We start from the raw sequence: 26,262 nt of genomic DNA on the forward strand, positions 1-26,262 counted from the left end.
TGCTATGGTAACTAGTAAGAATTTAGGATAAGGGCAACAGAACAACAGTCAAGTAGTTACTCCCTGGTAAATAAGGGAACGAAATTTTATTTTACTAAACCAGATTTTCTTTAGTAAAACATTAATCTCTTTCAACATTCAGGAATATTACACAGCTTTATCATTTCTTTTTGAATAAACAAACACACGTGTATAGAAAAAGTTGGCACATTAGCTTAAAGAAAAAAAAAAGTTTTAAATAAAGGCTGCAATTGCTATACCTGGATCTGAATTGAAGGTGCTTCCAAGGCTCTATAAACCATTGGTAGAACACTGTTCTTTATTTCATCTGGTGGAGTTTTGGTTAGAAGCAAGTCCATTTTTTGCAGGAAGATCAACAAGATCTATTAAAAGAAGGACAATTCAGAAGCCAAAAGTTTTAACTCCAGAAACATGTAGTTACAATTTAAAGTGTGTTGTATCATATCAAAAACTTCAGAAGATTTCTTGTAACTCAGTAAATGTGATCACTTACCATGTTGCTTGCCTGAAGGCATGGAAGACAAAAACCACTTTGTCATATTATTGCATTTTAAAAACAGCAAATACAAATCAAACAAAATATGCATGTTCTAGACTAATTCTTCTGAAGTAAGAAATCACAATGGCTAAGGAACGGGTTCTTGTTTCTATTTACAACATGGTCTTTTGTTAAAATCCACCCACAGAAAACCTTTATATACCCATCACTACTGAAAAAGTTAAATATTTTAAAACTATGGCTCAAACGCTGTCCTCAAAGCATTTGATCGCAACTCCAAATATAAAAGCTGTATTCCATCTGTATCTAGAATCAAAATAGGGACACAACGAAAAGGATATTACAGCTACTATATGGACACAAAAAACCTTTATTCTATTTCATATGGAAATTGTATATCATAAAATGAAAAATCCCAAACAAAAAAAAAATCACATCACATTAACCTAAAAAGCTACATTAGAATAGCACATTTACATAGTGGGATTCACCTTGCTTAGGCTTAGCCATCTGAAAGCTAGCCACTATTCTAAGTTACTCATTCAGGCTCAGCCTCCAATACAGAGAGCAACATGTCTTATCTCAAATAGGTGAGACAACTTGCTACAGGTGACATTGACTATCCATTGATATCTAGATTCCTTTTAGAAAATAGGTTAGACTAGATGGATAAATTGTGGTGAATGGTATCACATTAATAGTAAAAATCCAAATATTTCATAGGAGGAAAAGATTTCAATTTTTAAGTCTAAATATATGTCTCAGTCAATGTTTGTATGTCAAATTATCAGAAGTATCAAAGTGTAGAAATAAAAGTATACCAAGACCACATCACAAGTTTCCCCTTTTCATTTGCTTTCTTTTACAGGGAATAAAAATAAATTCTTTTAAACTGCACTAACGTGTGTTTTATTATTGTATAACTACCTAAACTGTACACATACACACACAAACTCATTCATTCATTCCATGAACATTTATTCTGATGCAATATCCCCAAATTTGCAGAATTAGAGTCAGATGGACCAGAGCAGTTTTAAAGTTAGATTTTATAATTATGCTTGCATAAAGAATTTTTATTTGTCCTAAACTTGGCTTTTTGAAACCTACATGCGCTCATAACACTGCTCTTCTCTTGTCCAGCAACCCTGTAATACTGTGGCATGACAGTTTCTGTGTTAGTAAATGGAGTTTTGGAGAAGTTTTGGAGATTGTTTTTGCAAATTTGAAAAGGACATGAATGAAACCTCTTATTTAAGAACTAGAAAAACTCCTTTAAAATAAGAACCAGATGTCTGAACATATAACAGACTGCTTTTAAGTTAAACATTGTACTATATAGTCATTTAGATTTCACAGAAGCAGTTCAGTTGTTTTCCACTGGCTGTCAATGCTTTTCAACTAAGATAACATAAAGCTGAATCGTTTTTGCTGGCTCTCTCTACCCATCTTTAACTAGAACATAGTTAGTGCTGTTCCAATGAACCCCTTTTTATTTTTAGCTTTCTAGGGTGGTACTTGATACTTTTTATCTATTTAAGTAGAAACTAAGATGTTACAGTCACAGATTCACACACACCGTCTAATAAGAAAGCAGCAGCAGTTGCACTCTAAACAATAATGCTAAGGATGTGCTTCATTCCCTAACATGGAGCCCAGTACTTGTCAGGGTTCACTGTGGTGTACTGAATTAGAGTATGAATTTACAACACATCATATGCTAAGTCTCTATGGATTCCCTTAGGTATAAACTAAGGGTTTCTCTAGACTGGGAAGCTATGTCAGTGTAAGCTAGGATGTTAATTTACAGCACACCTGTTACTCCATGCTAACTCCAAGAGTACGATATGAATGAGTAGTTTAACTAACTATTCCATTTTCATATTATAAATTCCGTCATACGGACACATTGTGAACACTGGATAACAATTTCTTGATACTGAATTACAGTAGCTTCCCTATGACACATTCACTTCCTAACTCAAAGCTAAGCAACAGGCCCCTCATACAAATCTAAAAGATCTTGAGAGAACATTTGGAAGAAACACTAGCACCATCCTCATCTGCCCCTCTCCATGAGTTACAACCACACAGGAACCGGATGTTTTTGCCTTGCACAAAGATAGTCAGAACTGGAATTCCGTCCTCTGGCACTCCGAATCTTTATATTTTTTCCCTGAATTCCTGGTATATAACTTTGAAAACCTGTCCTAGATTACTTAAACTTTGCCATAACAAAAAGACCACAGAAATAACAGTGGAATAAGCCATCTAGTACTTAGTGTGCATTAAAAATGTCAACATAAGAATTTAACATATAGCATCTAAAAAGCTATAGAAAAACTTCGCAAAGCTTGCTCTTTATGAGCTGACCCCAAGTGTGCATTTGCTTCCCTCACTTCTCAAGAAATAAAACAGTTTTTGTGCCCGTTATGCTCCAGATATAACTTTGAGACAAACTTTTTGCAGTGAGGATTGTCTCACAGATCTGATGTTAAAGGTAGCAAAACACAATGTTACCTTTTAGGATGAAACAGCACAAATAAGATGTTCAGTGGCGTTCAGTCAGTCAGATGTTTAATTTTTTCAAGACAACAACAAAGCTAACATAAAGCCTCAGTGTACCAAAAGTAACGAGCATTAAGCAGTTCTAATTTTCTGAGGTATTCTCAGTTACACAACTGTCCCCTTTCCCCCCTTCTCAGTATAATGAGAGTTCTCTGATACGGTTTTCTGAAACCCACAAAAAAAAAAAGTCTGCTTGTTCATTCCTATGTTTATCTTGCCCCTTAAGTGCTCTGCAGAGAAATAATAGCATCCAGCAGTAAAACAAGGAGAGACAGGAAGAATGCATTGCTGTCTTTTATCTGTGGAGGCACAATGCTGAACTTAGTAACAGAATTCTCAGGAATCATCATGCACATGGCATTGACAAAAGGATGCAAATGTTTTGCTCCTTTACAGTAATGATGTCTTACTACTGTTATGCATGTAAACACAGAAAAAGCATATTTTACTTACACAATACATTTGTCAAATAAAATGAAACAAATTTCACAAATTTATGCACAGCCCTCAAATAAACACTATTTTACTATCATCAATAAACAGCACTTTTAAGAGAGTGTCAAAGTTACAACTTTTCCACCCCATAATCCCAGTGTTGGTAATCTGGATATAAGAAAAAAAGAAGTCATAGGTTCAGCTACTGGTAGAATATGTGCAAATATTGTACTGTACAACCTTGGTCAGACTGACTAGGTAATTGCTAAAACGCTTATAAATACACCTTCTAGAACCAAGCAAAAATAAGAATTTAGTAAATGAAATGTTTCCTTTTTTGTTAATTTAATCTTGTCTATAAATGCAAATATACCCTCAGAAAACCCATCGAAAAAACAGGGGTAGAGGTTTTGTGAATTTCCTGGAAAAAAATCTATTTCGTATGAATCGAGACTGACTGGCTGGACAACTACAGACCAGGCTGGGCAACCTGTGTGAAGCTGGAAAAGGGAAATAGAACAATTAGTCATTTTTCAGGGGAAAAAAACACCAAAGAGAAAAGTTGTAACCTGAACAATATTAACATACCTGGATTGGTTCTTGCTGCTTAAAAACAGGACCAAGATCAGGCAGAATAAGCCTGATATATTCTTCTTTGGTGCATTCCTCAGCAATTAGGAGAACATTAGGCAAGACAAAGGGCACCATATCAGGATTCACAAATTCAGAAGTCAGGCAAGGCAAAATTCGCTGAATTATAACACGCTAAAAGAAAAAAAATCAAGCATGCGTCACATTGTACTGCATTGCAGTAAGTTACTACTGTGCCAGTTCAACAGCTTTTGTATTAACTTGATATGTACAAAAAAGTAGACAGACAATTTTCGATTTTGAACTCTTATTTTCACAGTATAGCTAATATACACTGTGCTACTTTGCTTACTTTTCTCTGTTTGCACTCAAAACATAACTGCAGACTATAACAACTGTGAAGGTCAACAAAAAGCAATTAACTGTACAGAAAATAGGACTTTCAGCCACATACATGAATTATAAAAATCTCATTTTATATGCTTTCTTAAAAAAGACCCTAAAAAGAGTCTATCACCCCCCCAAAAATAATCAGTTTTTCCGTACCCCATCACTCACTGAACCAACGCATCGTCCTACTATACCTCCCTCTAAAACTCCAGGTACATTCCCTAAATGGGATTCTACTGACAAAATAGGTATTTACACTGTAGATGTCTACTGTAGAGTTAGACATCCTTAAATGCTTTTGAGGTCAATAAGGAGAAACACACAATTCAAGGGCACAGTCCCTTCCCTCATAAAATATACTTTCAAGACAGACAAAAAAATGAATTCCCTAAAGATTATAAGGTCAGTCAGTGGCTGTCTAAAGTTAGGTGAAACACATCCCATCTATTTCCAAGTTCAAAGCATCAACAATTTCTGATCAAAGGAAAAAATTACTAAATAAAAGAGAGAGTATTAAACATGAAGTCTGAATTTTGCACTGCGTAGTTCAAAATAGAATTAAAAATAAAGAAATTTAATGCAATGGTTGAGAACCTCAGCTATTCTCTTATGTATTAAACTAATACTATTTTTCTATCACATATGCTTTATGCCTTATATAAATTAAAGAATACCACAAAAGGAAAAGGATTCAGTCTAGACATAGTGTCTAACACTACACGGAAGAAATCTGTAACAACAGACATTTGCCTTTGAGGTTTCTGGGCGCTTCCTAGCACAAGAAAGCACTTAGTCTGTTGAGGGAAGGAAGCTTTACATCATTCAACATTAAAGTACTGCCTCGCTATGAAAAAATTTGAAGCAATCTTATTGGGAGAAAAGGTGGCAAGATGACTTCAAAGAGCTATGATAGCATTTGGAAACAAAGGGAAAGTCTCCTAAGTGGAAAGAAGACAACTCCCTTTCAAAGTGGGATGAACTACAAGAGGACAGGCAAATGATGGTTTCTTACACATACTGATAGCACAATTTGCCATTTTCTATTTAAAGAATTATTGATAGCCGAGGAGTATTTCCACACCAATTATTTTCTAATCTCCCCTTCTTTCCTGCTACTCTATTCTGACAGTCTCAAGGCAGTCTATTATGGTACAATGCTACACAAAAAAAAATTTGTAATTTTAATAGATGTTCACATATTTTTGAACTTACTATTTCAAGACATCATACAGACATACCTTAGGTAGTTTTGGCAGAACCTTTGGTAGCCCTTTAAAAAACTGTGATTTCTGAAGGTTATCTCTTTGAAATAATGAATCGAAATACTGAAGCGCCATTGCTCCTACATCATCGAAGAATGGTATCTAAAAATAAGATTAAAAGCTTGTGATCTGGAGGGAGACAACACTGATATTGTTACAAAGATTCCAAAATATAATAATCTATTTACCTCTTCCATGCACTACAGTAAACCTTTACAATGACGTACTTGCAACTAACAATTAGAAAGTACATTTTTACATACTAAGTAGTATAATATTCACAGATAAACATTGATTATTAAGATGGAATTTTCCTAACATTTTAAAGAAACCCACGCAAGTTATGTGTGTGTCAGTTAACTTATTGTATACGAAATAATATTTTGTCTACAAAAAACGGAACAAAAAGTAAAAACCTTGATTAAAAGTTCTCCTAGGAATAATTATGCTATTTAGTATTACCACAAAGGATTACCTACTAGGCCATCCAGATCTGGCTAACACCCCTGGAAACTTATAATGAATAAACAAGCATTTATATGCAACAAATGTGTAATTATATAAATTTCTCTCCAATGTTCAGACTCACTTGTAAATCCTGTCCACTATAACTTGTCATATGATCTTCCATGTTTGCACTACTTCAGCAAAGAAGGCACAGGCCTTCTTAAGTATTGTGTAACAATTTGTATACATAGACCAGGCTTATAAACATGGTACCAACACCAGGGGGTTTCATCTATAGCCATGGATATTAATACTGACAGAGCTGCTTCATCATTAATGGAAGACTGATAAAAATGCATGAGGATAACAAGATTGTTTATATAAAAATCCCCCCAAACATTCTGCTTTCAGTTAGCAAATAAACAAAAAGAGTAGAAGAGTGTCTATCCCAGACCTATACAGACTGGAATGAAAAGTTCTGCATTCAAAAACTTGCATGGGTAAGATTCCTCCTTCCTGCTAGCTCTCAGTTTTAGGGAGGGATATATCAAACCTCACAGGCTCGCAACAGTTAAAGACAAAGCACGGTCTCTCAGACTATTTAGACACTTGTTTTCAGTTGAAAAACTTGTGCAGAAAGAAAGGATATAAAAACATTTAAAGAAGCTCTGCTGTAAGGCAAGAAGAGAAGCCAGTAAGAGTACACCAATAAAGAAAAAAAGAATCAGAAAAACAGACTGGAGTAGGGCAATGCAGAAGAAAAGCATCTATCAGCAGAGAATTCAAGCTAGTCCGCACTGTGGACTTAAATTCTTTCTTCTAGATCACATGCCAAAATGTATTTGATCGTGGAATTCTACACCGGTTAACAAAAGCTACTTAAAACTAGCAAGGTAAACTTGCCCATGTCAAGCTCCATTTTAGCTCATGTCATGCTGGCCATAACAAACTGCTTTTAGAACTAAAATGCTACTATCTCTACCCTACAATTCAGTCTGCAGTACACACGTGGTAATAGAGACTTAACGTCTTTATAAAACCAGACTGCTTAACACAACCATTTACAGATCTGTTTGTGTAGTCCTTCAGACAAGTGAGTTTGATACCTAAGAAATATTTGCCAATTTCCTCGCTTCCCATCTTTCAGCATGTACGTTGGCAGAACTGCTGCCTGTTCCCCCTCCCTTCTTCACTCACTATTTCTTCCAACTGTTAAGACACTGATTTCTCTCTCTGCATAAAATCTTTTTATATGACAGGAAAAGAAGAAAATTGTTTAGCTAAGCAAATCTATACGCAAGAAGCTGAAAAGCTATCAGACAGGAGAAAACAGGGTATAAGACAAAGGAAGAATCACGCTTCTAAGTTCTACTTTCAGATAGGAAAGCGGAGGAAGAGTTGTCAAATTAAAACTTAAATTATCCTACTTGCAATTGATTTTTGCTTTATTATGGCAAGTAAGCTCCAAATATATTTTACGCTATTCTTCTGCATATTTAAGAATACACCGAAAATCATAAGCCAAAAGTTAATCCTTTATAATTTTATGGCTTTAAAATCCTTCCAATACCATTTTAAAGACTGAATTGTATAAAAACATAGCATAGAAAATACTTCCAACTGTATTGGAAAGCAATAAAATAGTGTTGCATTGAACGATTATTCTAAATTCTGTCTCAGTACCCACTTCTACCATATTAATAAAGGTCAGCATAAGGACAACTTTTGGCACCAACTAACACCATTAATTCTAAAATAGTTTAAAAATATTTAACAATTCAACTAAAACGATTAACAGAAAAACACTTTAAAATAGCTCATTGTTTCTACAAATCAAATACTATTTTCCCTCTTTCCTATGGCTACTGTATTTTCCATGAACTGACCTTAGTCATTTGGTCTGCGTCTGGTCTGACTGCTGGAGCTACATTTAAGAGTAGCTTTACATGTTCACGCACCTCCTCTGGTATATTCTGAAGAGTACTGGAGCTTAAACGGCTCAGCTGCGTAAGTAATTTAAGCATATGCACCATGAAGTCAGAAAATCCTGCATATAACTATTTCCAATATACAACAGGACTGTACTTTGTCCTCTTGATGGTTTCTCTACCCACACCTTTGATATCCCTCCCTTGTCCCCTCTTATAACCCATTTGCTTCTGATCCCTCATAGTCTTCTTTCTGTCTCCCAACTGCCTACCTGCTTCAGGTCACAGTCCCCTATTTCCAGCTTCTCATTGTGTTCAGGTTATCAGAGAACACAAACCCAGTATTTTTAAACAGGTACATGTTATTATCTGAGGTGTTGTCTACACACATTAAAACACAGTACACACAACTAAGGCAATGGGCACCCACAGAAGTTACAACAAAGAAAACTTGCATATGAATGTACATCATGTCAGCTGACCCAAGTAACTCTCTTCTGTCAATATTCATAGTCCACAAAGAATGTGAAATAGCTGATAGCTAACTGGATATCAATTGCAATGTCACTCAAATCACTCTAAACTTGGACATCTGCAATGGTCCTACATAGGTCATTCACTACCTTGTGTTTCACAATGTTAACCCCAGCAGGTAAAGTACTTATTCCACAAGACCAGCATTCAACAGGTTTAGAGAAATTAGGTGAAAAAATGAAATTTGTAGTGTATAAAGTTGGTACATGTAACCTTCTCTACACATATTTTTATTTGGATTCTTTTTTCTTGTTATAAAGATAGCATGCAAGGTAAGATACCATTATCAGATTTTTTATGTTGGAGCACTGGTATTGTGTTGTAAGTATTTTAATCTATTTTAAAACAGTTAACTTTTCAAACATGAAAATCAACTAATAATAGTCACAAATAGAACAAATACCTGATCCAGCTGTCTACTAAAGCTTTTATAAATATCCTGCTTGTTGACCTCAAAAATTGGTTTCCCTTTATTAAACACTGCATACATAACAGCTCCTAGAGAGTACATATCACTGGCTGTCTCGCAGCTCACAGAGAGAATATATTCTGGTGCCAGATATTCAGGATTTGGAAGACACAATGATGGCAAGTTTGGATCCCATTCCTTACAAGGGAATTTTGGCTACAAGAGAAGTAAAAGAAAGCACATTTATTAGGGATTTTTATAGAAGATTTTAAATAAGAAACTCGAGCAGCAAAAAATAATTAATCCACTCAAATTCAGTTATGAATGAAACACAAATGGAGTAAGGCAAAACTGTTAAGAATCTGCATCTGTAGCTTAGAGTGATTAGCTGATGCAGTTAAGTCTGAATATTAGAGTTGGGAAGTGTAATGTAAAGTCAAAGCACTGCTGTAAGAAGGAAACACGAGCTATGATGGGAATTCATTTTAGGAGGTAGCAACCAGGCACTGCATGGATGTAACAGACTAAATGAGATAGCTTTTCATGTCATCCAGCATGCAGGTGAGGAGAAGTAGCACAGGCTTCAGCCTCTGTCTGAAACGATCACTAGTCTATTTTGACTCCACTGAGTCAACTCAGGCTCTTTTTCTGTGATGACCAAAGGCAGCACTTCAATCCAGACCTGTGCTGTATGTTCAAACTTCCTGCCAACAAAATATAGATGTAAGTATTAAATAAATGATTCTCTACTGAAATGCAACTGGTTTCAGACAAAGATCTGAATTTGAAATTTAATGATGATAAATATAAAGATCTATCACCTCCTGTTCAGATGGATTTGTGGACTGGATACAAAAATCAAAGCCCATAATTTTCCATGCTCCACTCTTATTCAAAATTATATTTTCAGGAGTAATATTTCCATGGACCATTTTCACACTGCTATGCAAAAATGACAAACCTTCAGAAACCTGTAAAGAAAAGATTATTCTTTCAGGTTAAATATTTCCCCAAATATCCTGTCAGACTTTTAGAAAAATTCTGCTCCTGTGGTCATGGTTAAATTGGTAAGTTAACTAAGAAACAATTTTTCACCACTATTTTAGGCTATGTCTTAAAAATTATGTATGAAGGAAATTAAACACAGATGTGTAATCAGCAGATGAGACTACTAATGCTGATTAACTATCACAGCATAAGAACAAAAACGCTTTTCAAAGTTGATCAGCATATTCATCAAATAAAACCTGGGAGCTACTGCTCCTCCATAGAAGGTAAAGAAAAGATTCACATATGAGAGAGACAGCTGTAGCATGGGCATTTATACGGTAAATAAAAATTGATTCGATTTTGTATTTTCCAAGTCAGAATAAGCAAAAAGAGTAGCAATTTAGAGCCTCCAGTGTTCATCCTCTCTTCTACTTACAGTGATCAGGGCACTATCATCTCTCACTTTCCAATTATTTGATTTACTATAGGCAGACAAAACATTGGCAGTTTACAAACTTTATAAACCAATCATTAATACTAAAAGCCCAAGAAAATTATAAGGACAACCTGTGTCATACCTGAAGCAAACCGTATTTGGTCTCCACATCATAAAGTTTGTATTCTTTAATGTCACATGGTAAAGGAGAAGGCAAGTTGTCCCAGCTGCCAAGAACGTTAGCTAAACTTGCACAGACTGGTTCTGTACAAAATGCCAAGCAATCCCTGTAGAGAAAATACATAAAAACATCTATTGTAAACAAATGTAATAAATAACTTGACTGCAAATAAAGAACCATACAAACATCATATTATACATTACCAGAGCACTTAGTGCCACGTAAAACCATGTTATATTTCAGGTTTTCAATTCTTATAAGTAATACTACACTAAAGAGAAAGACATAAATATCTGAAGCATCCAAAAATATTAGAATTAAGTTATTTTAATCTCTGACATTCACATACATGACTAATGATGCACACAATGCTTCACAAAAAGTTTTAACAAAACAATGCTTTTCTCCTCCTGATCCAGGAAAATCAAACAAATAATTCTTACTATTATCAAAACTTGTAAAATCAGGCTTTTAGCTGTGCGTAAAACTGACACATCCCTGACTGGAGCAATATTTAATTTGGTCAGACAACGATCAGAAACAAAATTAATAAAATGTAAGGTAGCACCTGAATATTCTTTTACTTTGCAAATGAACAGAAGAGGTGCAAACACAAACATGGTTGTTGTATGAACTGCAGTTTGCATGTGAAGTGACTGTTTTCTAAATTATTTTATGTATTGTTTTCTTCATGAAAAACTACAGGTCTTATTTATGCATTTCTGTGTCAACAGTGCTTGAAAAGCACAGACGAAGCAAACTTCTGCACATAAAGTGGACTAGTTGTAACACTGTGCTTCAAAATTTCCAATTTCAAAGTCCTGAAAACAATGTGTATCTCAGTTTCACAAACTTCATGTAACACAGACAGAGTCATTCATTATATCCACATTCTTCACACTGGTCTGCACAGCAATGGAGGCCCTTGACAGTCATTGCATCTCACTTCTTAACTGTTTTAAAGTTTTTTTTGAGAAAGCATTACATGGACGGTAGCACACTTAACTGGTTTAAGGATGAGTAATTCATGTGAACGCTAAATACTGCATCAGTATGAACACAGAAAACTGAGACTGAATAACAGTAATAAAGACGTATTTTTGAATATAGAGTTATAGGGCCTAACTTTTTGTTCATTCCATAGAAATATCACAGAAGATACAATGCCTCAGCATGAATCTACCACATAGTTTTTATGTGTATCAATAATTAACAAGCTTGCTCTTTGAAGCAAAATAAGGTTGACGAAACACGCAAACCTCTTATTACTCATCCAGATTTTAGTTTTACTTTAGTTTTATCTACCGCCTTCCTGAAGGAAAAACAACTGAAAATTAAAATACATTGAATCATAAGGGTCAGCCAACCTGACAGAACTCCTTTGCTTGGTTTCCTCCCTACCATTCTGTTAACACCATCCTTTCCATGTTTCTATGAATACAACTAGGGCTACAAAACTCATTTCTATAGTAATCACAAGGAAGAATCAGACCACAGAAAGACAAAGTCCTTGATTTTCAATCTGACTTCAATGTTACCATAGAACTTACACATTTAGTTATGGTTAAGGCACAGACAATAGAAAATACCTAGGGAACAGTTATTTTGTGGTTTTCATAACATAAACTCGCCGATTGCTGTTGTTTTGAGGGAATAAAAAGATGGCTGTTACTTTTTACTTTAGGAGCTAACTAAATAAGGACCCAAACCAGAGTAATGGAAGGACTGGGCAAATGTAATTAAAGCAATTGAATACTGCAGAAGCTGGTGTTTCTACCAGTAGTTGAGTATGCTGACTACAGAAAGAACAATTGGAGCAAAGCACAGAACATAACTAAAAACTCATGAACAAGAACTCTGACATAACTACACTGTTAATTTTACTCAAAAGGCTTAAATTCTTCACAAGAAGGCAGTCAAAGCTGTCTTAACACTCCAAGATATGAAGCTTAGCCTTTTCTTCTGACACGCATAGTTCAGGGAAAAAATAATTGCAGATGCAGTTGCCCGGTCAATCAAAACACTGTGACAGTCTTAGGAAGAAGCCTGGGGTATACTCTGGGATTCACTTGCACACACTATGACTGAGATGACCCTAGGCCCTTTAGTGTGTAATAGTTTATTTACTGTTGTAGAGTACTGAGAGCTGTCTTCAATTACCTAATTAGTCTTTCTTAGGCTTTTGTGAGGGGCATACTGAACCATAGGGTCAATGACAGCTTTGAAACCTTGTTTAGTATTGCAGCAAAGATATATATGAACATGCAAGTGTCATTTAATTCAAGAAATCTTTCCCAGAGTAGGCATTGCAAAAATGAAGAAGCATTCCTACAGTATTCTCAGCTCCTAGAAGCCAGTACATTTGGAAAAATGCAGGTTAACAGACACAATCAAAAATATAGAAGTTTGAAAGTTGATATACATTAAATCTTTATTAGGCTACCATTTAGAAAAACTACTTTGGAAAAAAAAATATCTAAAATCTTCATGATCTTCCTCAGTACGATCAGGATCAGCTTTCTATTTTAACATGAAACCTTCATTTTATTTGTCAGATTTTAGTGTGCTGTTATCACTACAGTTGCACGATAAATCTATAAAACTAACCCATTATTGTACCTGGTGACCAACCTCACATGACTCAAATAAGCACTACCAAAGCACACTGAATTTCGTCTCCCTTGACTGGCATTTGAGGACCTTTTAAACATGTATGTGGCAACAACTCACACAATTTACCAAAAATCTCCAATCTCACATGCACTAAGCACATACATCTCATAAATGGAACAAATGTATGAACAACTTTTTGAAAGAAAACAATTTTTAAGATAGTTCTTTAAAAGTGAAATTAATTGAACTACCAAATTTTCATGCTGTAAGGGTCATGTGTAGCCTTACAGCTGCAACTGGACTAAGATCATGCAATAGATTATCAATCAGATTCACAAGATTCACACCAGAAATGCATCATATGGCTTGGGGGGCGGGGAATAATCTGAAGGTGGGGTGAATACCATTCTCACATGAGTAAATACCGCAAACTTGAATCTCATCAGATGTATGTGTTGAATATTCCAGATATTTTACATCCAATAACAAAACCACGATTAAGAAAGTCTGTTCCCAACTTTACTATAGCTTACCTGGATTCTTCCAATGGATGTTGAACTGTAAGTAGTCGAGGGTGTCGAAGCCTGGTTAGCTGTTGAACACCTCGTTTTAAACAATCAATAATTTGATCCTTTTCAAATTTTTGATACTTGTCTATTAGCTTCTTATCAAAGACAAAAACAGCCACTTCCTAGAAATAAGCAACAAAATTCATTCCGTATATAACACAGCCAAAAACCAAGCCTATACACTATTATATAAATACATACATGTATTTTTTGAATCAACAGTACAATCTCACCAATGCAGTAAGTATTTCAATGTATATAACACATATTGTCCTTACTTTTGTCCCAGTCATAATCACATTGTACATAACCTCTGGAGTACATACTCTAAGAGTTAAGGTACTACTGCTCCTTAGCTTACAAACAGTAATACCTAAACTATAACCACTATCTACACAGTGACAAAGCAGCATATCCACAGGGCAGAAATTAGCTTGATTTTAAGTAGAAGAAAGCATTTACATCAACTATAAACAATTAAAATATTCTGAGTATATATGCATTCATTTGGCATTAAATACATAAAGTGGTGCTTTATTAAACCAGACCCTGTCTCGGTGTTCTGCTCCAAACCAGTATGATCTATATTAAACTAGACATTCATGAAAGATAATTTATAGTCACAATAATCAATCTGATCAGATCATTCACGTGATAAAACATTAAGAACTTTTTAACGCTTAAACATGTGTAAAAAGAAGTCCCAGAAATGCAGTAGATGTTAGAGAAAACAGTTCTTCTAATCAACCTCTGCAAATGGAATGGGAGAAAATAAAGAAATGTATATGAAACTTTGAAATTACAGAGGTGGATGTGAAATAAAAAATCAGATTACATCACCACCTTGGAAGCCAATAAATAGAAATAAATCAATTGAAGAAAAAAGGAATTAAAAACTTTATCATGAAACAGAGACTTTCTTATAGTCCCACATCAGAGTTATGAATAATAATAAAGGTTAGAAACCAGTAGAAAATAATATGAAAACACAGTTTTCAGTCCTAAAAGGAAGCCTAAGCTCTTGTACTGCACATTTTATAACCATTATTCTAATTAAAATCTCACAGGAACAGTTACAGTATTGATTGAAAAAAAAAGACTTCTAGAAATAGGTTATATATAAAAAAAAAAAGAAATTCAATCCAATACACAACAAAATGGTTTATATTTTTAGCTGGTACCTGCTTCACTAAGCCATTAGCAGGTGAACATCTATAACCAACTCAACTAAGTACACATTTCCTGCTTCTATCCATACCAGCTCCCTGCTCCAACTCTTAAGTGTGATGCGTCAAACATTAACATTGGCACAAGGCAGGGAGAAACCAATGATGGGGATGGAAGACATACACTATACCCACTATTTAAAAAATACACATTCTCCAGTACAAAGTGTGAATGTATCCAGCAGTACATGACCAGTAACAAAACTTCAAACTAATACAGCACTTCTGAAAGCACTTCTGTTTAATGACAACTCAAAAGAATCAAAAAGTGAGTATTTAAATCAGATAGTATGGGACATCAGCTACAGTTTGAATATTTTATGATAGCTATAAATAAGTTCTATTGGTGCTTGCTGCAATCCTGCATGGTTTGTTTGAAGTTTGATAGAACTTTTACAAATCCAAAATTATCTCGCATAGAAGTATGCATATGAAATTGTAGTATTGTAGGTATGAAAATGATTGCTATCACATTGATTTTGTAGACTTAGTTATTGTGGAGTGTCAAGAATCAAAATAATTTCAGCTGTGTGACAACTTGCTTTCAAGATCTTCATTTTCATTTAACATATCTGCTATAAGAAAAAAGCATACAGCCATCTCTGCTCTCGGATGCTAAAATGTTAAATGTGTTCTGATATTAATAATTCAAAATATGGCATTTTGAAATTCAACTCCATAATCAACATTGATTTTTATATGCAGAATGCCATATCAACAATATAATATCTTAACCCCAATAAGTCATCAGATACTATTGCACAGAAGAATGAAGAGGTAGTCGAGCCATGGCTCACGGAACACACTCTCAATGCACAAAAAATTACTGAAACCATACAGTATGCTCGGAAACATTTAAAAGTGTTCATGGTCTTACGCTGTGTGAACCAAATAACCCTGTCAAATTTTGACTATCAACACTTTATTTGTATTTTTCCTCTTCAGTTTCACAAGAACCGATATTCAACCCCAAAAAGGAGGGCTACAGACTGTAGCTGATGGGGATTCCATTTCCTGTAATTACTGTCATGGAAATTTACTGAGATGAAAGCCTGCAAAGGCTTACAGAGTTACTACTTCTTTCCACAGAAAGCTCTAGGGGAGCTTCCATTTTGTTTTTTTCATTTCACAGGTTTGAAGGAAAAGTAGCTTCCTCCTGCAGATGACTGCTTGTTATTTAATTCTGCAGTTATGTCATAATTCCAACTTTGTGACATAAAAAGGAATTTAACATAAAAAGACTAAAGTATATTTTAAAAATGACTGCTCTCCACAAAGAAAGTAAAAAAGTAGAGACAAAACAACCCTCATCTTTAACAACGCAAATTTTCAGTCATTATGTGATAGGAAGTATACACACCTTGCTCAACATGCTCTTGTATCAACACAGTATACTGGTAATACTGCCACCTGGGTTAGGAAGTACAGACAAGTATGTAGGGGACTAGAGTGGCCACTCAAGAGATCTAAGTTTTAATCTCAGTTCTGTACACAAACATGAGATAGTTTGCATCTTCTGTCTCACCTCCCACATACTTAAGTCAAGTGCTTTACTTCAAAGTAGTGTTAGGTAAAGCTCAGCAATGCCACTGAGACAGCTGTATGTTATGATGTGAACCATGTAAGTATTTGCCAGGACGAAGACCTTCAAGAAAATACCTGTTGTTACTGCCAAGAATTTTGAATTTTTAACATGAATCACTGAAAAGATCAGTGTTTAAGTTCTAGAATGCCTTTGCCAAGGAATTAAACGTCATCTGTGCAAACAGGAGTAAGCATTGTCCACAACATGCAAGACACAGGACATGGTTTAACTGGGCTATAATCACATTAATTAAATTGGAACACTTTTAAACACTGAATAGAAAAGTATAAATAAATTCTCTTTGATTGTGCATGTGTAGTTCAGTGGAATCCTGGTGACCATTGTCCCAAAGGCCTAGTATTCACTAATATACCCCTTTTTTCTCCTTGTATTTTTAATCAATAAATGCCCAATTTCCTTTTCCCAGCTTCTTTGGGTATTTTTCCTTTGTACTGGAACTGGCTGAGATGGAGTTAACTTTCTTCATAGCATCCAATATGATGCTGTGTTTTAGGTTTGTGGCTAAAACAGTGCAGATAACATACTAATGTTTTGGCTATTGCTGAACAGTCCTTGCACAGGGTCAAGGCTTTCTCTTTTTCCCAATCTGCCCCCACAGTGAGTAGAGCTGGCTGTGGGTAGGCAGGAGACTGGGATGGGACATGGATGGGATAGCCAACCTGAACTGGCCAAAGGGCTACTCCATATCATGTAACATCATGCTCAATGATAAAAACTAGAGTAGAGGAAGAAGAAGGGGGTTTTGGCTTCCAAGGTGGCTGTTGTTTGGAGGCTAGCTTGAGCATCGGTCTGCCTTTGGGATGTGGTGCGCAATTTCCTTTGTTTTGCTTGTTTTTCCCCCACTTCCTTCACTTGTTAAACTGTCTGAATTTTGACCTATGAGTTTTCTTGCTTTTCTTCTTCCTATTTTCTACCCCTATCCTGCTAGGGGTGGGGAAGTGAGTGAGTAGCTGTGTGGGTGTTTAGTTGCTGGTCGGGGACAACCCACCACATTCTCCAATTCCATTTGCAATGCTGTATTCCTTATGAAACACACACCAGTTTGAAATACACATTGATGGTTTAAAACACGTGTCCTTATTTACCCACATAAACAATGAAACTGCTAAAAAAAAAAAAAAAAAAAAGAAGAAAGGGGGAAAGGGGAAAGAGAGGGAGAGAAAAATAATTCTCCCTAATGAGAAAAAGGTAACCAGGCAGCTGAGGCACATCATCATGCTTTCTCTCCTGCCACCAAGAGGGAGGAGAGAATTCAGAAACACTGCATTTGTGTGTCAAAAAAGATGCAAACAAAACTGCAAAGTATTTCAAAATTAAAGACTCTAAAAGCTGTGGAAATGTAACAATAATGGAATAGCAGTACGTCTTCTATTCATCTCATTGCATACTGAGAAAGCATGTTAACAATAACTGTAAAACATTCAAGCACTATAGCGATGAATGCTACAGAAACTCAAATCCTTCTGTTTACAATGACATTTTGAATAGTGTGGAGTAATAATGCCAGAGACTAAGCAGAGAACAACAAGGAAGAAAAAAAAACAAACCAAAACACACAATATTTAACAACTACAGTTCACCATCTATCCTGTGAACTGAATGATGTAGTGCTCACATGGAAAAAAAATTACATGTGATCATGATAAAGACTAAGTCATGAACATAAAAGCAAACGGAATTTTAAGGTAGTAGTCGGAGTGCTCAATTTTAGAAACTTTATGTCTGTCTTCCCTTTCATTTTTGTTCTCTATTTTACCCACAGGCACACACACATTTTTAAAATGAATAATCAAATGTAACTCGATATGCAAACACATGATGTTTTACCAAAGCCTCCCACTGTGCAAAGCAAAATAGTCTCTGAACTAAAATACTGGAAAGCATTCCAGTATTACTCTGGTCCTTTGCCAGAAAAAGATTTCCCTCCAGCTTTTAGGGGGGTTATTTTTAGAAGCTTGCCAATTGTTTTTTTATAATCCTACATTCCCATCAGTTTGTTTCAGTCATAAGGTATACAATACAACTATTTCAGTTTTTAAATTAATTAGCCTTTAAAGTTTGAATAGTAGGAAGCTTTCATTTCAAAGCTACTGTACGCACAGCCAAAATAACAGAAAGCTGACTTACCTACTGTTAATATATTTAGTACTACCCACAATAAAAGTTAAACACAACTACAGTAGTCTGGAAGCGCAAACCATTATCTCCTTAATTCTGCTAGTTTTTACCACCAAGCTGTCAACAAAAACATTATGTGACCTTACCCTATCTATTTCTCTATGATCACACTTTCTAAGCAGAAAAAAACAGCAAGTGCCATATGATGCCAGAAAAAAATAAGTGCATAAAGACTAAGTCAACAAATCCAAGATGAGCAGAAATACATACTGTAAAACTAGCAATGTTACTTCATGTATACATGTATAACCAGAAAGACTCAAATCTTTCAAACAAACAGCAACAAACCAGCTATCAAATAGCACCAGACAAACAAATGTACACAGGTAAGTCATTTCCTCACATTCTGTTAGTTTGTTATTGTCACCTAAAAAGTAAGCAAGAAAAGACAAGATACATTTAAAAAAAAAGTAAACATTCAGAAATCCAGGAAAATCAGCAAGGCAGGAACCAGGCGGAACTCTGAAAAGAAGAATAAAATCATACATATCTACTGTCACCAGAGACAGAATATTTGTAACTGTCCACTGGCTTAAAATAGGAACCAAATTAATCCATATTGGAAATCTTCACTTCATCTGACCAACTTCTGTAAGACTGCTGACTTCCATTTGTCCCAAGAACAAAGATTTTTGATCAGCTCTACTGCTGTAATGCTAAAACTCAAAATTTAGCTATTTTATCTGGCTACAATGACTTAAATTTTTACTTGTGTTGTTGTAAAGTGACAACAGCACAGGCAATTAAGCCCTTACATCCTGCTTGTCTGATTACAATACACATTTATTGTAAAAAAGCTAAGTGCTTGCAGCTTCAATTTCGATATACACACTTGTAATACAGCAAATATGTGCATCACTTGACAAAAGTGACTGCTACCACTTGGAAAATGACAGACAGCGACTTCCATATTGCCCAGCCAACACTCAAAAGGTACATGCAAAAGAAGTAAAAAATAATATTAAAGAACAGATATATTGCAATACAACACAATATAAACTGTTTGTATTGCTGTGTAGTTTTATTTTGCAACAGCAAACTGAATGTTCACGTGATGTTACCTAACTGGTAATATTCATCATGAACAGTAATTGCATGTCAAATCACCAGCCATCTCAAACTCCCTGCAGTACAACTGCTGCTGTATTTTTAATGACTAATGATGGCATACAATTGTACAGATGTTAGTCAGGGTTTAGAGATATTGCAGGATCACATGTGGCAACACCTGAACTAAAACTCTGTAGAATCAGTGTTCAGAACACCCATTCAAAACATGACTGACAGGAACCAAGTTACATATACTCTGTCAATTGGGCAGTGCAAGAAACTTGCTACAGCCCTCCAGACCTTAAAGCTACAACTCCTACAGGTTAAATGCTTACGGGGCAACCCCAACGGTGCATTGGGTAAATTCAGTAAATACTAGCTGTATGGAGTTCTGCAACAGCTAGACAGATGTTTGAGAATATAGCAAAAGTATCTGCTTAACATTATGCAGATTCTGTCACAATCAGATCACACATTCTCCACAGATTATTTATTCTGCATAGTATATTTCTTCTCCATTTGCTACAGTTTATTCTCCTACCATCTAACAGGTTGTATATATGTTTTCCAAAGTTGTTCCTTTGTGTCCATTGCCTTTTGGTGTATCTGTAGCAAGTTGATTCATTGTCTAAGTGACTGCACATCACTTCAGCATCAAGTTTAACTGAAGGCCACAACTTATTAACACTTGTTGAAAATTCTATTTCCTTTCCAAGTTTGAAAAAAAGACTTTTCACATTTCTCCAGAACAACAAAATCATTTTCTGTAACAACAGTTCTTAAACTATGTTTCTGGCAAACCTTCTTCCAAAGTCACAAACCCACTTTCATTTACACATGTGACTTCAAGTGAATCAAAAGTTTATACACTAGTGCTCTAAACCCTAATACTTTAAGGAAACTAAAACGGAATACTACTGATCTGAAAGCAGCACAGGGAAGGCACAACTCACTCCCTCCACAACCTCCTCCTTCATCCCATGCCTTCCTGTTACTGTATCTCATGACTTAACATTTCCAACCCCTCAATTTCTGTATGGCAGCTGAGCAAAAAACTACAGTGTCTTTTGCAGAGAACAAATGATGGCATACTTCACCTTTATTTTAAACTGTAAAAAGCCAGTACAGCTGCCAAAAAAAAGCTACAAGGTAAAACAAACTGGGGAACCAATCCATGTTAAAAGAAACTTCTTCCTTCTTGTCAGATACAGTTTCAACTCAGATCAATTCTTGATCTAGGTCTTGAATTGCATACTATGAATGCAGAACCTCTTCTTTCTCCAGCAGTGAAGGTTTAAAGCAATTATCATCTACGTTGCTGAGAATATTATATTTAAATAATCTTGAGTTCTTTGTTTCATTTTACTTACGGTACTACCCTTAGCAGTTCTCTGCCCAGTTGGACTTCATTTTTAAATGTCACTTATCAACTGCTACCTATCAGTCTGTTATCTAACGCTTATAAACTTAGGTTTTTACTTGACAACCCACCTGTTTTGTTGATTTTTTAGTTCCATTAAATATCTTCCAAGCAAGACCATTACCACCACTGGCAATATGTCGGCCAACATCAAATTCCCTGGTAACAGGATTTCCCATGACTGCACTGGTGACATCAGCCGTTACCTTTGTAACGGTACTCTTCAATTTATTCAGCATGGACTCCATTGTCTCAACTGTGCACCAATGTATTTTCCTACAAAGACAAGGAAAAAAAGCTTCACAGTCCTCTCACAATTTCTGTTTACATAAGACACATGTTGAAAAATAACATCTAACCAAGGATCCAATAGGATACAGGAGTAACCTACAAAAAGAATACTGAAATGTAACTTCCAGGGCTTTGCAGTTACACGTATTCACACTGCATACACATACCTCTGTGTGCATGCCTGGGAATTACATGTCATTGCTTCCACTCCTTAAAAACTTCTGAATCTCTTGGTCATTCTTCATTAGATCTAGCGAAGCAATTAAGGACCGAGAAATTCAAAAATTTGTGGAAAACGGGTAATTGAACAAAGCAGAGAATCTATAAACTGCTCCCATGAAGGGAAAGGTTCACATCTTGTATATTAATATCAGTCAACAAAGAGAACTAAATCTGAAGGAAGCCAGGCTCCTTTAATTCCAGTGTTCACGGAACTACACATTTTCTGAAGGGAAGGTTTGCTTAAGATCCCAAACCAGCAAAAGAATAGATGTGTATTATACAGAAGATGAGTAAAAAATGTGTTCTTTCCTACATTGTGCTTGTCAAAATACAAGCTCAAAATTCAGTATTTTACTCATCAGATTGCTGATATTACCGTTTGTATGATCTAAGTATTAATGAGCTTAAGCATTAATCAGTTGCTGCAGGGGAAGGAAACAAGAAATTATTTTAACAAAATTGTAAAAGGAAGTTTTTTACATCGCCTTGCAAGTTTAAGAGCTAAAAGACTGTGGCAGCTTACAATTTAGTTCATCTTCCCCTGTACTGTGTACTTCCACAGTTTCCTAAGTCGTCATAATTAGTTCCAAAAAATCTGACTTGCCTATTCTGGCAGATTGAAGTTCTGAAGCCTACATCCCATTTATATAATTGTCTCTTTGATAATGGATACACAAGAAAGAATGAAGACAGGAAACAAACAGTGGGAAAAAAAGGGATAGACATTCATCTTCCTTATCGGTGTGAGCAAAGATGAAGGGAGAATGCAAGATGAAATGATTTCCTGGAATCAGTATTACGTGGTATAGCCAAAAGCAACATTTAAGGATATTTCTTCATTCTCTCTTTCAAATAAGGTGTGAAGAGTACTATTTCTTCAACTTACAGTAAAATAAACCTAAGATAGCATATCAGCAGAGGTACTGAAATCTGCAGAAATACTATTTTCAATTTGGGCCTTATTTGTCATATACTCAACTCATTGGCATATAATTTGTGTAAAACTACTTCTTTGAAAAATATAGAATGTCATTCCTATCCAAATGGAAAAGACAAGATTCTGTTGTGATAAAGAAGACGTTTGCCAAGTCATGATAACAAGGACAAAATAAGCAAAAGTCATTAACCAATAATCCAGTGAGCACTGGGACTAATCAGCCCCAATGTCCTTCTGATCAGATGTGAGGTGTTTGCTTGTACAAATTAAAGCTCTTCCCACTGTATTATATACATTTATAAGGCAATGTTCTGGTCTACACAGATTATCTGGTGTCTGTTAACATATGCATTCAAGACACAGATGGAGTTTGTTTCCTCTTCACAGCTCCCTAATCTCACAAAACCTGTAGCACCTTCTTTTTGACACCTGTATACCTCAGTCAAACCTGACTGAAATCAACCACACTAGTTATTTGGACATGCACACCTTCTCCCCCTGGTACTATAGATCTGATTCCATTAGAAATCAGGACAAATAATCTGACTAGTATTAAATTGCAAAGACAGACTTGCTTTCTAAAAGAGGTAATAAACATACTAAGCAAAACTTCTTAAAAAGTTATATGAGTGACTGAACAATTTAGTCCAGTGTAGATGTCTGTAACAACATTAACCTAGTCCTAAGCAAACTCTAGCACAGTGCTGGAAGCAACACAGCTATGCTGCTCTATCTTGACTATCGTTGCAGTTATATCCCACCTTCAGTACTCTTCCATAGTGAAATGGAGAAATACGCTAATGCTGTGGCTTCACAGATATTTCTCTAATTTCCGTATCAGCCGAGTGACACAACTTTGTGCTACTAAATGAAGAACCAGACCAGGACCTTTAAGAAAACATATTACAAAAAAGAAAGGTATCCAGCTGCACAGATCTCGATCTTGCAAATACTCAACTTTAAAATCAGAAATAGTAGTCATGGCATCAACGGGATTACTCAGGAGCAGAACCAGGTATGACTACAAGCACATTCAGAGTCGAGTTGGTCTTAATTATGGGGACTGTGACTTTTAGATACGAGGAGTTGAATCTGAATAAAATGAGATAATCTTAAGAGTAATTATGTACTTGCTTGGTATGTATTAAGTGTACGGAAACATAGAATTCCTTCATTAAGTAATTTTATTACAGTAGGTCACATTTTATTGCAATATATTAATTTTACTTTATGAGTTGTGCTATGGAAAAATGCACGCAATTTCTAACTGCGCAGCCCAAGACCAAACAGCTATTAGACACTGGCCAATATCTCTGCACAAAGGAACTTCTCATTAACCTGATAAATAGGTAGAAACAAGGATCATAGAGTATTCTAAATAGGAGCTATAGGTATTTCCAGCTCTCAGAGATTTTTTTCTGCAGCTGTTCCATAAGGCAAACTCTATATGCTAAAGGACTATAAAATCAATCCTACTTAGTTTAAGGTAACAACAAATTTAATTTATTTGTTTTTAAATCTTGTGCTTTTTGTATTGTTTCACTCACTTCCAGCCATCAAACCTTCTCTAGTATCAATGCAACACAATCTTGTGTTAGAACTCAAAACTAAAGAGATGCTCTGCAAAATTAATCGTGGAGATCTTATGAAGAAAATGCATGTGCATGCGTGTTCAAATTCCTTTCTATATATCTGAAAGGGAGCTTCTCTATACAGGTGGTGGAAAAATGGTGTACTATTGATTAAATCGGAAGTGCCCTCTGCTGTGGGTGACAGACTAACTGCAGTGAGAAACCTGGAAAATCCACTAGGTGAGAATGTTAACAGCGTTCCAGTGTCTGAAGGGTTAGGATTTAAAAATCAAGCCTGGCAGGCCCTGCCCAACCTGTTCCTCTCCAGCTTGATGGTATGCAAACTACTGATTAATTTAGCTACTGAGTAAGGAGTACTGAGAAACTTCTCAATAAGCAGCTTGAGTTTTAAGTTTACGTCCATCTAACACTGTAAATTTGCAGAAATCCTCATGTCAACATTTGGAATGTAATCTAAAAGGTGTATTTTGCTTTATAAAAACTACTGTTATTACCAACTTCAGTAAAAACTCAATATATGCCAACAAGGATAATGTACCTAGAAAATCCATGCCAAAAAAAATGCATCTCTTTTCGGTACTATCTATAATACTACAAATCATGATGATTTAACCATATCTGAAATACGCAACTTTAGTTCTCAACTGCATGAAAACTTGTTTGTTCAGTTCTTTTAAGACTGAGCTAACATTTATAGAAAAATTAACAATCACAGGACAATAAAGTCAGTCACCGACAATGAAACTTTCATTTCTAGTTAAAAGGTAATAAATGAGAAGAGAACAAGATCTGAAGAGTAACAATGTTCAGACAAGCAACACAGAACATGCAATAAATGTTTAAGAACTTCGACTTCTTCCTGTTTGAATATCATGGATAATATTAATGCTACTGATAACAAGTCCATGAAACCTGGAACTAATCCTAAAAAGAAATCCAGATGGTCAATGTGTTGTTTGCATGAATTCCCCTCACAATCGATAATGGTCTTTATGCTGATGTACATCTGCATCAATGTCATCACGGCGACGACCTAATCACTTGGCAAGGTAGTAAGCAACAGCCAACTCAGCAATAAGAAATGAGGCAAAACACTCAAAATGTTGAAATAAAGGTAAACCCAAAACAGATATTCCTCACGATTCTTTAAGTGTCACTCATGTAAAACAACTGCATGATTAAAGACTATTAATTTATCCCTGAACTAATTCATACCTTCACCTGATGTACGGATATGGGCGCACACTGTACAGCAGTGCATCATACACTCTACCAGTACTTTGACCTCTAACAAGCTGGGATTTCCCCTTGTGAACCAGGGTAGTAGGCAGGTGTATGGGCACTTCATGTCACCCAACCCAAATTTCCATCCTATCCATCTGACCCAAATAATGATGAATTCACAGAAGAAACAGGTGCTAGAACAACCAAGTTCTCGCCAAACAAAAGAAAAAAAATTTCAGGCACAACCAACCTTTTGCATTTGTTACAAAAACAACACAAGGATCAAATGCAATGATGCACTGTGCACGGTGTAGCTGCCCTCACTGCAAATCACCTTCATGATTTTTATTCAGCACTTCGGTACTGAGCTGCAACTGAAACCCCACCAAAAACTCACGGAACAAGATCCACGCACGGGCATCTCTCTGTCGCCTGCTTATAGGCGAAACCGGACCTGTATGCTGCACAAACCCTGAATTGTCTCTTGCGGGCCAGTCCTCCTGAATGAAGCATTTACTGTTATTTACAGTGAGACGGGACTCGCACCGCACCGCACCGCTCCGCCGAGAAACGCCGGCCCGCGGCGCGCAGGGAATCCCCGCCTTCCCGCTGCCTGCAGGGTCGGTGACTGGGCTCGCCGCTC

The 26,262-nt window shown here is 35.8% G+C and overlaps 1 protein-coding gene across 1 annotated transcript; it reads right to left on the reverse strand.

Moving 5' to 3' along the window:
- Positions 1-247: 247 nt before the first annotated feature.
- On the reverse strand, positions 248-21,601 carry LOC104154703 (SCY1-like protein 2). The gene is made up of 9 exons (XM_009709218.1): positions 21,425-21,601; positions 13,838-13,995; positions 10,653-10,797; positions 9,906-10,055; positions 9,079-9,300; positions 8,100-8,216; positions 5,743-5,868; positions 4,112-4,288; positions 248-383 (listed from the first exon to the last, which is right to left on the reverse strand). Exons 1-9 carry the CDS (start codon positions 21,599-21,601, stop codon positions 255-257), a joined length of 1,401 nt encoding a protein of 466 aa, XP_009707520.1. The 3' UTR covers positions 248-254.
- Positions 21,602-26,262: the final 4,661 nt, after the last annotated feature.

Source organism: Cariama cristata, unplaced genomic scaffold (genome assembly GCF_000690535.1).
Source record: "Cariama cristata isolate BGI_N322 unplaced genomic scaffold, ASM69053v1 scaffold43191, whole genome shotgun sequence".
NCBI lineage: Eukaryota > Metazoa > Chordata > Aves > Cariamiformes > Cariamidae > Cariama > Cariama cristata.